The 15,161-nt window shown below is 44.4% G+C and overlaps 1 protein-coding gene across 1 annotated transcript in view; it reads left to right on the top strand.

Annotated features, from left to right (window-relative positions):
- Nucleotides 1–15,161, top strand: part of RYR3 (ryanodine receptor 3) — a 345,772-nt gene that overhangs the window by 97,916 nt on the left and 232,695 nt on the right. Inside the window, exons 13-17 of the mRNA XM_058540531.1 lie at nucleotides 1,660–1,828; nucleotides 3,499–3,634; nucleotides 5,763–5,858; nucleotides 7,588–7,706; nucleotides 14,141–14,274. Coding sequence (XP_058396514.1) covers nucleotides 1,660–1,828; nucleotides 3,499–3,634; nucleotides 5,763–5,858; nucleotides 7,588–7,706; nucleotides 14,141–14,274 — 654 coding nt within the window. The remainder of the gene's footprint in view (nucleotides 1–1,659; nucleotides 1,829–3,498; nucleotides 3,635–5,762; nucleotides 5,859–7,587; nucleotides 7,707–14,140; nucleotides 14,275–15,161) is intronic.

Below are 15,161 nucleotides of genomic sequence, written 5' to 3'. Positions count from 1 at the left end.
TTGTTGCATGCACTTGACATTTTTTATACAAAATTGGAATTATTGTCGCCTCATAACCCAAGTGTTTTCAGGGCTTGTTAAGCCTCTGCTTTTGGGCTAGATAACAGTCTTTTCTTAGCATGTGTCCAGATTAATATACAGACGGTCCCCGATTTATCATGGTTCAACTTACAATTTTTCAACTTAACGATGATATGACAGTGCTATGCGTTTAGTAGAAACTGTATTTCGAATTTTGAACTTTGACCTTTTCCTGGGCTGGTGATATGCAGTATGATCCTCTCTTGTGATGCTGGGCAGTGACAGCGAGCTGTAGCTCCCAGTCAGCCACATGATCACGAGGGTAAACAACCAATACACTTACAACCATTCTGTACCCAGACAACCATTCTGTTTTTCACTTTCAGTACAGTATTCAATAAATTATATGAGATATTCAACTTATTATAAAATAGGCTTTGTGTTAGATGATTTTGCCCAACTGAAGGCTAATGTGAGTGTTCTGAGCACGTTTAAGATAGGCTAGACTAAGCTATTATGTTCAGAAAGGTATGTGTATTAAATGTGTTTTCAATTTGTGATATTTTCAACTTACAATGAGTTTATTGGGACATAAGCCCATTGTAAGTTGAGAAAGATCTGGATAACCAAATACACTGTAAATGCAAAGGAGAACTCATTATAAATTGACCCAAGGAAAAGCCCTGACATTATTTACACATTCAACCAATTCTCAGGTCCCTGGCACTAATGTTGCAGTTGCACAGGGGCTGGGTCCGTTTCCCCCTTTCTCTTCTTAGCCTTTGTCCTCAGAAAGGCTTACCATTGTACCCCTCAAGGGAACGGGAAAATGGAGTCTTATTTTGTCATCTATGGAGGTTTGTGGTCTCACTGTGTTGAAAGGATTTAGTTACAAGACTTTGGAATATTATGACAGAGGGAGTCAGAGAGACAGAGACACATTCAGATAGGAGGAATAACACAGAACGTGAGAGAGAGAGAGTGGCAGATGATGCCAAGGAAGGGATGGGGACATTGAAGCATAGAAGGATGTCGAGAGATGGGGGGATGCTGAGAAAGAAAGGAAGGGGGATATGCAGAGGAAGTCAGAAGGAGAAAGAGACGGACGGATACAGAGAGTGAAGGAGACATCAACAAGTAGGGTGGGGAAGCAGCAGTGTGCACGCACACACACAGAAACGTTAAGAGAAAAACGCATGCAGAGATATCGACTAGACACGGGGAGAGAGACAGAGAGAAGACAAAGATCTAGATGGACGGAGAGACCCAGAGATAGAAACCCTTCCAGCTTTATGTTAACCTATTCCAAGAGGAGCATGTGATCCTGTAAAAGAACTATGGGTTATTAAGTTTATTATTTTTGAAAGTGTTTCTATTTAAAAAGAAAAAAGTGTGGCAGACAGCCAGGGGTCATTTCCCTTTATTTATGAAATGGCTTGAAAATGGAATCAGAATATTCTCTTCTGTTGCTCTGTTGGTTGGGAAACGTCAATTTGTGGTCATTCATACAACAACTACCCCAGGAAGCAGTGCATCCTGCCCAGTGTGGGGCAGGCGGGAACCAGGATCTGGTGGATGCTTGTCAGAGGCCCTCCTGGTGGCCCGGTGCCTGAGCCATGTCCATCTTGTGGTTTTTAGTGGAAACAATCGCACAGCTGCTCCTGTCACCCTGCCAATAGAAGAGGTCCTGCAGACCTTACAGGACTTGATCGCCTACTTCCAGCCCCCAGAGGAGGAGATGCAGCATGAAGACAAGCAGAACAAACTCCGCTCACTCAAAAACAGACAGAATCTTTTCAAGGAAGAGGTAAGTCCAGAAAATTAACAATTGAGATTCTCTTTGTGTCCAGAGCTAACATATCCCTATGACTGCGATTTAGCTTTGTCTCCATGTATGCACGTGTTTATGAAAGAGACAGAGAGCAAGAAACAGAGGAAGCTGGGAAGAAAAGGATTAATTGGAAGCTGACCTAGCCTGTCAGCGCTCACTGGTTACGTTAGCAGTGTACATTGTAGCAATGTACATAGGCACGTTGAACCAGATTATATTTTAAAGCTTCAGTGCCACATGTATACCCCAAATCCATCGTCAATATCTCAGCTATTACAGTGTGGCATTGGCTATGATTCCCAAATTTTGGAAGATGTCAGAATTACCTAAGAAACCTTTTGAAAAATACAAATTCCCAGATTCTACCCCATCAGAAATGACGGAGGAGCTGGTTTGAAAGATACAGGTGATGCTAGGTCTTACGTAGAACTTGAGCATCTGAGCCACTAGGGATGGGACTGGATATGGAGGAAACACTAACCTGGGACTCAAGGGGCCCCAGCCCTCATACTGGCTCCATCCGTGGCTCTGTGTGACCTTAGACAAGTCACATACTTATCTGAACTTGGAGGTGATGATTTGGCACTAACAGGCCATGGTGGCTCCTGCAGGCCCCACCTGCCCCCCCCGCCCCCCCGCCGCCTTCCTGGAGACAGGGCTTGTCCCTTGGGCATTTCTAAAGTTAGTGGTGTGGAATATAGACCCATTCCTGCTCATTCTCCTGATCTAAGCAGACTTGGCTCAGGGGACATTCTACATATCTTACAGACTACTGAAACTACGTTTGCCATCTCCCTCCTACCCTTTAAAAATAGCTAGGCGCAAATTTTTTGCTGAGTAGCATAGTATTGTAAATTAGATGCAAAAGTAGTTAAAAATCCTCTTTTGGGGCTGGCCCGGTGACATAACAGTTAAGTTTATGCACTCCACTTCAGCGGCCCGGGGTTCGCAGGTTCGGATCCCGGGTGCCGACCTACACACCACTTATCAAGCCGTGCTGTGGCAGCATCCCACATAATAAAGTAGAGGAAGATGGGCACAGATGTTAGCCCAGAGCTAATCTTCCTTAGCAAAAAGAGGAGGATTGGCAACAGATGTTAGCTCAGGGCTAATCTTCCTTACCAAAAAAAAAAAAAAAAATCCTCTTTTGGTCTTATTGTCTCTAAATCCCACCTTTTTGGGGGTGGAGGAGTTAAGGAAGCAAGAACAGTTATATTGTGCATCTGAATGGAATTTCTTAAACATATTTGATATTCAAGAGAAAAATAGGTCCTCTATCCAGGGCTGTCTCTGGGTGAGTCAGAATCATTTCGCATCAGACACAGAGCAGGCTTCTGTGAGACTCATTCACGCTCCCTCTTCCTCAATATGTCCTTGAATTGGGTTCAACACGTGGCGGCAAACCCGTCAGAGGAGACTGCTGACTCACTCCCAAAATGGATGCTGTTTAGGTCTCTGAGGCATAAAAATGCATATTTTGTTTTTAAGAGGAAAAAAAACAAAGTTCAAACTGGCACCATGAAGGTTTATTTGCATAGTAGCATTATCAGCTTAAAAAAGGTGAATGACATGGGAGGGAAAAAAGCAAAAGGGATCCCGCTTTCTTAATCAGGAATTTTTACTTTTTCCCCAACCTTCCTTCTCAGGGAATGTTGGCCCTGGTGTTAAACTGCATTGATCGCTTAAATATCTACAACAGTGTAGCACACTTTGCAGGGATTGCAAGGGAAGAGAGTGGCATGGCCTGGAAAGAAATTCTGAACCTTCTGTACAAATTGCTGGGTAAGTGCACACAGCCCTCTCCCTGGGAAGATTTCCAAAGGTGGTCTGTATGAGATTTCAACGGGGCAAACCAAGATAGTCATCTAGCCTCAGTCCTTGGAAACCTTTTGTGAACCATCTGATTCTAACCCAGCCATTCGTTCTGTTGACTGTACTGTACTTCCCATACTTAGAGCAAGAAGTCAGCAGCACGTGGAAGCAGACGGTGATCAGTTTTGCCAAAACTACCTACGAAACCCTTGGCATCCCTTAGACTCTCTGAACCTCAATTCCTCCTCTTTAAAACAAGGGAACAAGACTAGAACATGTTTACAGTGCCCTCCAGTTCTGGACTTCTGACACCTAACTTTAAGGATGGTTACTCTCTTAAACTCTGTGTCTGTTCACTGTCCACTTGTTGGTCACTCAAGGCTCCTGCTGCGTTGGCCTATGATTTATTTCATTTTGGTGGAGGTAAAACATTGGCAGAAGGTAAGGATGTTTGAGCAGTCAGCCTTTCTTCTCACAACACTGAGTGCACGGTGATGTTCTGGTGCCTGCTATAACCAGTGCCGCCACGTGGGCCCAGACCGCCGTGCTGTAGGAGGAAGACCTACGATAGGAGTATCGCCCTGTGCAAGAAGGTGGCCACCAGTGGTTGCTCAGACATGGTGACAAGGCAGCATTTTAGGGCTTTGCCCTGAAGCGTATGTCCCATTAGAGGAAGTCCACAGAAAGTTGAACAGGCCAGAGGGGAGCCCAGAAAAATCAGGTTGGATCCATTCTCAATGTTAAGGGTTAGGCTGATTGGACTGCCAGTGCACTATGTGACCTTGTAAAGTCCCTCCCAACTCTAATATTTTGTAATGATATGGTTCAACTCACTAGTATTACAACAGTAATAACTGATATTTGTTGAGCTCTGTGTGCCAAGCAGTAGAATATCTTTTTGATCCTCAGAGCAACCCTCTAAGGTGTGAGTACTATTACCATTTTATTGATGAAGAAACTGATGCTTAGAAACACTCAAGGTCACACTTGTTGTAAATGGTGAAATTATGGCTTGAGCCCAGGCAGACTGACTCCAGAACTCCAAGCTTAACCCCCTTGCTGCAGGGGACCTAAAAAGCAATTTAGGAACTCAGACTGAATTCTGCCCTCCATTGAGTGTGGAGATACAAAGGAGAGGTTCTGAGGAAGACCTTTCCTTATCTAAATGCCTTACAAGCAGCTATAAAACCCCAGTCTTCGAAAACCAACAGCATGAAGAGCAAGCTGCTTGAGCCAATCAGTTTCCATGGACTTGTTCCAGTGTTGCATCTGCAATACTGACCCATGGAGGGAAGGTTACTTGGTCTAGATTGGGGAAAACCCAATGACAGCACATTCTCTCCTCCCTTTGCAATATCATCAACCAGTGGGTCTCAAACCTGAGCAGGCACCAGAATCAGCTGGAGGGCTGGTTAAAACCCAGATGCTGGGCCCCTTCCCCAGAGTCTCTGATTCAGTAGATCTGAGATAAGGCCAGAGAATTTGCATTTCTAACAAGTTCTCAGGTGACACTGACATTCTGGTCCAGGGACCACACTTTGGGAACCCCTGTCATATACTGATGTGTTTTAGATATTTTAGAGTTTCATGTTTAATTATTACTTACCTATTCATTTAACCAACCTGTCCAGCTGTGTTCATTTTCTATTTGGATGCTTCCTTTAACAGTGAAAAAACAGCAAATCTCTAGCTAGGTTAGAAAACATTGCAAGGAATTGAGTTCTTAAGCCAATAACCAAGCAGATACTATTTTCTTGCTTATCACTTTCTGAGTCAGTTTTATTAATTTGTATGTTTATTGTCTCTTTATCCTAGTTCATGAAGGCAGGGAATGTGCTGCCATGTTCCCATTGCTCTATTCCCAGTAACTAGACAGGTACCTGGTAAAGAGCAGATTCTCTGGAAACACTTTAGTGAATGCTAGATTTTTACTCTGCTAAATATAGAAACAGAGTTGCATTGAAGGGCCCAGGAGAGGAGGATCATCATTCAGTTCCTTTTAGTTGCTAAGCAGGTGAAGTATTGAACAGCTTCCCAAGGTCTTATGCTCATCACTGTGCCCTTTAACCTACATGATCAAACATGTCCTTGTTCGCAGCTGCGCTCATTCGTGGAAACAGAAACAATTGCGCTCAATTCTCCAATAACCTTGATTGGCTAATCAGCAAATTGGACAGACTAGAGTCTTCCTCAGGTAAGAAATGACAGGAAACCACTGGAGAAGGTAGGGGTGTTTTTTCTTTCTGAAAAAAGAAAACAATATTGAATCTCTGAACAATTCTTTTTTCCACTAGGTTGCAAACAATCCTCAAATAATTGCTTCAATTAAGAGGAATAAAGTCCTAAATCTTCCTAGCACCCCTATAACTTTATTTAAGAACTCTAAGCCAGACCAACAATCTCTCCTCTTCTGTTTCATTTTTCACTTTGTGCCTTCATCTTCATCCCCTGGTCTTTTCATTGCCTCCCACCCAGGGCCCTGGTCTCCTTCTAACTGCTCCTTGGACTCTTTTTTTCTGAGTTTCTAAACCCTCTCTGGACATGGTCCTCCTGACTATTTTGGTTAAAAGCAGACTGAAAGATGACAGTGGATTAAGAGGAAATGATGATCCTCCCACCCCCTGAATCACCCTAGACATCATATCTAGAGCCTTCTTGATGACTCACAGAGAATTTGACCAAGAGAGTGGTCATCATTGGTAAGTGACCGTGCAGTGAGGCTCAGCAGTTAGCTTCCTCAGAGATGAATGAACATGACAGGTGTGGGCCCCCCTCTGGGAAGCTGAAAGGTTTTGATGCTTTTTTCCTTGTCTCAAGGTGGCAGGAGCTTGAACAGACAAGCCAAGGGAAGGTTCCCCCAAGGACTGTCCACCTACACATATGTCTTCTTAAGCCTCTATTTTCTTTAGTGCCTCCTCCCATGGGCTAGATTACATTTCAGGACAATTTCTGAAAACCTTGAGAAAAATGGAATCAAGAGGAATTTTCTCAATAAAACCAGTGAAGATATTAGCCAACTACTTCCTGTGTGTTTTCATCATGGTGTTACCTTATAGGTGCCAGGCTGTGGGGGGACCAGTTAGTTTTTCTTCAGCCTTCGCTTAATACAGAAAACCGTCCAGCATGCCAAGAAAGGGGGCAAAGACAAATAATCTTTATTTACTGAGCTTATAGATTGTTCGATCCACTGGTGCATCTAAAATAAAAATAATTTCTGGGGAGGTTCCTAGAAAAAAAAATTTTTTTTTTTTTTTGGTGAGGAAGATCAGCCCTGAGCTAACATCTGCCAATCCTCCTCTTTTTTGCTGAGGAAGACTGGCCCTGGGCTAAGACCCATGCCCATCTTCATCTACTTTATCTGGGATGCCGCCACAGCATGACTTGACAAGCGGTGCATCAGTGCGCGCCCAGGATCTGAACCGGTGAACCCCGGGCCGCCGCAGCAGAGCACGCACACTTAACCACTTGCGCCACCGGGCCGGCCCCTAGAAAAATTTTTATTCAAGGAACACGCAGAGTATTTTCTAATTGCTTGAATGACCTTTAGAATTTATAGTAAACCAGGCATCTGTTTTTCTATCTGTTTTTAAATTAAGTATTACTTGACTTGATCAAATTAAGAATTCCATTTTACAGCTGCTTCTCTATATTTTGACACAGAAGGATCATGTCTTTGTCCAGGAGGGAGATCGAGTTAGTGCTGAATAAAACTGACTCTCAATTACAGACTAGTTGGCCCCCAGATGCTCCTGACGTCTACCAGAGATGACTGCATCTTTCCTCTGCCTGGAAATATTTAATAGAGTCAAAGAATTGATCATATTCTGTCCCCTCAGGATGGTCTTTTCACTTTCAGCTTTCTAAATTATAATCAGTTCTGCAGGTTATTTAATATCCGAATGATTTTTGTGGCTTTCATGTAGGTATCTTGGAAGTTTTGCACTGCATCCTGATTGAAAGCCCAGAAGCCTTAAGTCTGATAGCAGAGGGCCACATCAAGTCCATCATCTCCCTGTTGGATAAGCACGGACGGAATCACAAGGTGAGCGTGGAGAGAAGAACCCAAACAGTGAGTGACTTTACCAGGCTTCCCCCCCACTCCCCGCCACTTAATAACCATTGTGTGCTATTGAGTGCGTTGACTACTCTCTTTCTTGGATTTGATTTAAAACAAAAACCTTGGGAAACTAAGATTCTGAAAGACTCTTCCTTGCCTAGGAGCATACTCCAAGCCAGACAATCACACTGGATCTTGGATGGTCTCCATTGGTTTCCACCAGCTTCCCAAGACATGCTCGTCATCATTAGCCCTTAACACACAGCTGACTGTATGAGGCACTCAGCTGGGCTCCATACAAGACCAGTTGCAGGACTCGCTGCCACCCGAGGGTCTAGGAGCTTAGTAGTGAAACAGCTAATACCAAGCTGTAGAAAGAAGGTATACAGAAATTAGATAAAAATAGTGTAGAAAGTCTTGGCACATGGCTGGTTATTAAATGAAATCAGATTTACCGTGAGTCAAAGCAAGTAAAGTAAATGAATCTGCATGAGCAACCAAGAAGACTGAAGCTGCAGGTCTCTCCCTTTGGTACAAAACAGGCATGTGACTTTGTGCCTCAATTGTTTCATCTGTAAAGTGGGGACAATGCCACCTCACTTACCAAAGTGGAATGCTAGACGTGTCAATATTTTGAGGTCTCTTATAGTTCTAACATCTCTATTTTTATGAAATTGTATCTCCAGGATGCAATGATTTATGGGGAAAGTGTATTAAAATACATTTTATCCTGACCCTTCACCCTCTGCCCCACACATGGGGGTTGCTGCACTGATTAATTAGTGAGCAGGCAGGTACTCCAGAGCTGAGGGGGTGTATTTCAAGAGCAGATGGCATGATTGGACATGAGGGACAGCAGCTAGGCTCCTGCAGAGAGGAGACAACTCAGTTTGGTCACTGGCCCTGTCTGCTCACAGTCATTTGGGGGTGCTGCACTTTGAGACATATCTCAGGGGGTCCAAGAGAGCAAGCCTCTGCTGCATTGCTTAGGCAATATGTGTCTTCCTTAGAAAGAGAAAAAGTCGTGGTCCTTAGCATCTGCAAAATTGCTTGGCAAAGGATAGAAAGAAATACGTGCGGTCTGTAATTGCTTTCCCAAATATAGTAAATCAAAAGCAGGCATGAGGCTCCAGCTCCTCTATGTTCCAACATGTTCCTTCCTGTCTGCAAAGTATAATGAGAATAATTGATAAGCACTCAAGTAACACATGGTCTGAGCCATGAACTACGTGCAGATAGCTCAAAAAAGGAGTCCTTTGACAGGAAAGCTGCTCTCGTGTCATTGTCCCAGGAGTTCTTTATGATCACACCACGTAACACACTTAATGAATAACCAGCTTTGTTATGGCTTCCTTCAGTCAAAAGCCGCCAAGCATTTAATGGATGTCGCTTGGCAGCAAGTTGAGGATTATTCTGCCCATCCCACAGTTGAGAAAACTGAGGCCTACGAAGTTGAGGTACTTTGCTAGTAATCGATACCTGGTCTGCTATGTTACCTGAGTGTGCTAGCAGATAGTCTTTAATATTCTAGCACCAAGAAATTCTGTTTGAGAAATTCTGGCAATGTTGTAAAAGTTCAGGCAACGTGATCTTGGTCCATAAAGAGTCTCCTCAAAGATATCCTCTTTTGTCTTTTGATAGATTTCTGGATAAAGGCTGGCTTGCCATGAATTCAGGTCCTCCCTTAGAGATTATTCAATTGGATAACTTTTATTTTCAAAGAGAAACCTGGTCTCAAATCATCACCAGGTGTATTTGTGGTAGCTTTGTAGAGAATGTGCTGAGTTTAGGCCAGACTTCCATTGTGACACTTTACCTTGGCTTGGAAAATAACAAGGTAATGTTTTCCTATCAAGGCTGCTCTGTTTTTCCAAGTCCTAGGTTGGTGTCTCTGTCCCATTCACTTAGTTTTCTATAAAGACAGCGATTCAAAATATACAGAATTTTATATTTTGCATAAGGCACCTCACAACTCCTCCAACAACGGTGACAGTAATAATGATGATGATGATGATGATGATAGCTAACATTTATTTTGCCTTTGACAAATGCCAGCTGCTGTCCTCAGTGTTCACATGTATTTTTTTAGTCCTTGTTATGACCCCATGAAATAGCATTCTTATTGATTTCCACCTGATAGAGGCAGAAACAGGGCTGAGAATGGGCTCTGAAATGTTTACACGTTTGCCAGAGGCCACACAGCTAATTAATGACAGACGAGGACGAGAATTTAGGTCTCCCAACTCAACGTTTAATGCTCTTTCCTGTGTTTCTCAAGCTGTAGTCTGTGAACGTGTTCTTCAGGGCCCACATGTTGTGTGAGAATACGGTTCGTTTTGTGTTCTTATTTTATAATTATCTAAATACAAAACTCTGTGCGCTGAAAAATTTGCAATCAGAAAGCATTTTCATACAATAAGTTAGTGTTTCTCAACTGGAGTTTGAGGGTCTCTATGGGTCCATGAAGGTGATCTTCAGGGTCATGACCTTTTTCTTTTAAAAAAGGTTTGTACCTGTGGTGGGTTTGAGAGACCCATTTCTGTTTCATGCCCTCTCCAATCACGTGCTTAGAACGGAGAGTATGTACAGTAGTGGCAGGTGTACCTCCCCGCCCTCTCCAAGATTTTTCAGTTGTTAGCTCTCTCTCTGCCATGGAAAGCATTGCCTCTCATCTAAAGCCTGGTCAAATCTGAGGGCAAAAAGTTAGAGGGAAAACATACAATCTCTAGAGTGAAAAGGACAGAAGTGGGGTACACCACCCGCTCCCCATCTTCTGAATGCACTGTGCCCCTTGACCTCTCGGTGACTCAGCTCTTGCTGACCCCTCAGCATCTCCTCACTTTCTCCTTTTCCAGGACCCATAAAAATTCTATCTGCCCTTAAAAACTTAGTTCACATGCCACTCCCTCCATGAAGCTTTTCTGATTCCAGTTGGATGTGGTCTCCTCTCCTTGATCATTAGATGACTCACACTCTGTTACATGTGGTCCACTCTGCTTTTCATTGTAGTTATGTTCATATGTATATTTCTCTCACAGACTCCTTCCCGGCAGGGACCACCTTTGTAATCCCCATAGTGCCAAGCTCATATGTTATACGTAGCACACATTTAATACATGTTTGTTGATGATGAAATAAATAAATAAAAGAAATGAATGAGTGGAGCCAGAATCCCCTCCCATCTCATCTCATTTTGAATGGAGGGACGCTCACATATAGGTACAGGACTTGTCTCATCCAACAGATGGCTTATTGGTCGTAAGAAACACACTTACATTTACGATGTTAGTAGCACTGATTTTATTGTTTAGTACAGAGAACAATTGTTAAAAATTATAACAGTCACCCTCTAATTTTCCTATGGAGCAAACATCTAATAATAATAAAATATGCCCATTTTACTTGCCCGCCCAACCGACCTCACTCAAAACCTTTTCAGCGATGTCACAGGTAAATATTTTTTATTATCTTCTTTGTTTCACAAGGATTTGGAGCCACCTAGGAGAAAAATATATGATAAAATAGTAATATCATTGGTCCCGAGAAAATATAAACAGAATTGAATGTTTGGCCTGGGTTGGTGGGGAGAGAGAGCCCAGCAAGCACACCATTAACCCCCACACGGTTGCTACAATAGCCCCATAAAGTCAGCTCTGAGCTCCCAGGCAGCCATGGTGATATAGAAACGTTCCCAACACCCAGTTCGCATCTACAGGGAGAATAAAATCTGGTCCTCGGGGGCTGTAAAGCACTCATTTTTCAAATATAGGACTTGATATAAAAATCACAGAATAAGTACATTTGGCATTTTTTTATGAAGTTGTTTTTATAGATAAAAGTTGAGGACAAAATGCAACAGCCAAATGATGTTTCCATGGATATGCACTAGGTATTTTTTATCTTTAAAGGAGAATTCCCATATAAGCCTGTGTTTGGGGTAGAGACTAGTGGAAATAAAAGCAAAAAAAGGGATCTTGATTGAAATGTGGTGTCAGTGATGAAAATGCTTACAACCAGAGGCGAATGAACTGCACAGAATGGGCCAGGGAAATTCTCAAGGTGGGCCAGTGTACAGATTAGAGGAGCCAAACTCTCGTGACAGACAATCCCAAATTCTCACAGTGAAGGTTTGTTTTTGCTCACATTACCCACAGTCTGAGGCCAGTCAGTAGGAGGGCTCCATTCTGTTTGGTCATTCACAGGTTCCTTCCATCTAGTGTCTCCACCAGACCCCACAGCAGGGCTTCACAGACTGTAATGTGCTTATGAATCTCCTGGGCATGTGTTTAAATGAAAGATCTGATCTGATATGTCTAGGAGAGGTGAGTGTCTGAATATCTGGACTCTAGCAGGTTCCTAGGTGTTACCAGCGCTGCTGGATCACACTTGGAGTAAGGAGACCCTTGAGCTTTGTAATCCTTCCTTGGATTGCTACATCCAGCTGGAGAGAGAGAATGCAGGGAGGACTGTGCAGGAGGTTTCCCAAGGCCAGGCCTGGAAGTGTCCACCCACTTTCCATTGGCCCAAACTCAGTCACATGACCCCACATAACTACAACGGAGGCTGGGAAGTGTAGCCTGTGTGTGTGCTTAGGACGAGGAAATTGAGTCTGGTGACCACTTGGCAGTACCTGCCACAGCCAGCCATGCATCCCAGAGGTGGCTGAGATACTTTGTCTCCATCAAAGATGACCTCTAGGCACAATGCCTGTGTGTCCCCCATAGTAGGCTGGCTCTGTCTACATTCCCTTTACTTTCAACAGAACCCGTTTAAACTTTTTTTAGGAAGTTTGACCTCATTCCTCCATTTTACCCAAAGAAATACCTTCTAAAACAAAGCCTGAACCATGCCAGTGTGATTCTTTATGGCACCATTTATTTATAGGTGAGGCACTACACTACTGGGCTGTGTACTTTTTAGAGGGCACTTGTTCTCCCTGCAGTTCCTATTGTACGTGGATTAAGCTCTGCCTTCCTCTGGCTGTAACAGCGAGGCTCCTACAGCCTTCATTCCAAGGCAAACCGATGAAAATGTGTGACAGGCTGGAGGATAAGTATTTAATTTCCTGGCCATCTATGGCTCTTTTCTTAGAGTGAGAAATTATCTTCTGGATTTCCAGTTCCATAGTCGATATGTTTCATGGAGTGATAATGGTAAGAGTCCTCCATAAAACCGCCTTTGGGATTCTTTTCTGCTTGTCCCATAAATGTGCTTTGTATTTATCTGGAACAAAGTTGACATTCAGGGAGTCAGGTAGAAAATTGGTTTGTGAGAATTATGGATACAAATGCCATCAACAACCTGAAGCCATCCAACCCCACTAAGCATCGAGTCTTCTGTGGCCACTTTGAAAGATTGAATTGTCGCTGCCTCCTCCCTGCCAGTGCAGCCTGCAACAATCCTGGCTATTATTTATCGACTGCTGTTTGCACATCCTTCTGGATAGGGGAGAGGGGGGAGCAGTGCCTGGCCCGGCACAGTTTGTTCTACCGTGATAGGAACACAGAATCTGAATGAAAGAGGATGCAGCACAATGAGACAGGGCAGATGAGAGGCCAGCACGCAGTGAAGGCGACCAGCGGCTGTTCCCACTTCCCAGACAGCTGGAAGTAAGCGGCTTAGTGACTGGTTTATATATGAAGGGGTCAGCTGGGCTCTTGTAGGTTTACCTTCACTCTAGAGGGGAGAAGGAGAGCAGGTGACATGTTTTTGAATATGGGTTTCTAGGAATATAAGGGTATCCTAGCGAGTTTTGATGATATCACAGCAAGAGACCCAAGAACCAGAAGCCACCCTGCTGTCACCTCTGCCCCTCCCACATGAGGTTCCCACCTGCTACATGCTAGCGACCTTAGCCAAATGGGATCTGAGTGCCTTTCATGGAGAACTGTGCAGTGCCTACTGATCCTGGTGCAGAGGCCGTCAAGGCCGGCGGGGAGAACAAGCTTCAGCTTGAGGCCAATGGAGGGCCTTCTAGTCCTCCCCCTGCTCATGCATGACTCCGACAGAGAGAGTTGTGCCTGGATTTTGTGCCCTGGGTGCTTTGTCTCACCCTGGTCCTGGCCCTGGCCGTGGCTGGGATATTATCATAGACTCCAGAGGTCAGACTCTTACCCACTTCAACAAAGCAATGACCAGAAGTGACATGCATAGTTTGGAGGGAGGGGTCACAAGACTGGGGCAGGGGGCCTAGAAAGGAGCCCAACTCCATTTTCCCAAGAAGCAGCAGGCTCGGGGGCATCACTCACTCATGGGCCTGGAAAGGGAGATGCACCTTCCTTGACTCGGAAGAGGTCCTCCAACCTGTCACCTCCTTGACCCTTCACAAGGCCCACTTCCTTCACATGTCGTGGCTATCAGGTCCTGCCCACCATGCCCTCCTGGAGGTGCTAAAGTTTGGTGGGTATGTCCTGCTGCAGGTTCTGGATGTGCTGTGCTCCCTCTGTCTCTGCAATGGAGTTGCAGTGAGAGCCAATCAGAACCTTATCTGTGACAACTTGCTGCCCCGGAGAAACCTGCTCCTGCAGACACGGCTGATTAACGATGTGACAAGGTAAGGCCACCACCATCATTCCAAAGTGCCCATCCTGTCTCCAGACAGGAAAGGAAGACAGCTGATCTGAACTCCAAAGCTGCCCATCCATCATTTCCATGGCAATGCAGGCACATATGACGAGACCAGGCAAATGTGTACTTCTTTACGGCCTCGTACTCCAACGCTGTAGCAGAATTTGTCAAGCTTTTCCCCTGACATTGCCAAGGGGGGAGTATATGTACTCCCTGAGGGCTGAAGAATTTGCCCTGAAGTAGCCTACCATGTTTTTTCTTACACATTAATGCAGATCTTGTACCTTCTTCATAACATATTCATTTTTATTTTGATATCCCAAATTTTTTTTCTGAAAATCTCTTATAGAATAGATGTCCCATGTTGATACCATGGTTTCTTGTATCCTCTATACCTGGCCACTACCCCAGGACCATCTGTGAAGGCCTGGATGAAGAGCATGGGTGCCTGCAGAACCCCATCCTGCTAGTCCACCCATGCAGCCACACGTGAGTCGTGTGAACCCACCAGGCCTGGAATAGGCAGACCTGAGGTTCTTCAGCGCCATTCCACCTAGGCCCACACCCTAATCTACAGTGTGAGAAAAGAACTTCCCCTCTTTAGTGTAGAGCAGCCCACAGACCCAAGCCTTCCACCCAAACTTTCTATCTTCTTGGTGCCAGCCTGGTTTTTCCCTGCCCACCCAAAATGGAACCCAGCCCAAGCCTGGAACAGTAGACCTCTAAGAAGAGGATTCTAGCCAGAAAACCTCCACATGGTTTGTCCCAAGCTTTTAACCATTCTGCTGGGTACATTAAAACCTCCGGCCCTTAGCAAGGTTGCCTAACAGTGACTTCTCTCCACTCCGCCTTTTTCTGTCATCTAGGTTGAAT

The sequence above is a fragment of the Diceros bicornis genome, chromosome 5 (genome assembly GCF_020826845.1).
Source record: "Diceros bicornis minor isolate mBicDic1 chromosome 5, mDicBic1.mat.cur, whole genome shotgun sequence".
Lineage (NCBI taxonomy): Eukaryota > Metazoa > Chordata > Mammalia > Perissodactyla > Rhinocerotidae > Diceros > Diceros bicornis.
Note: the sequence above shows the minus strand (reverse complement) of the source record. Positions and strands in the feature narration are given on the sequence as shown.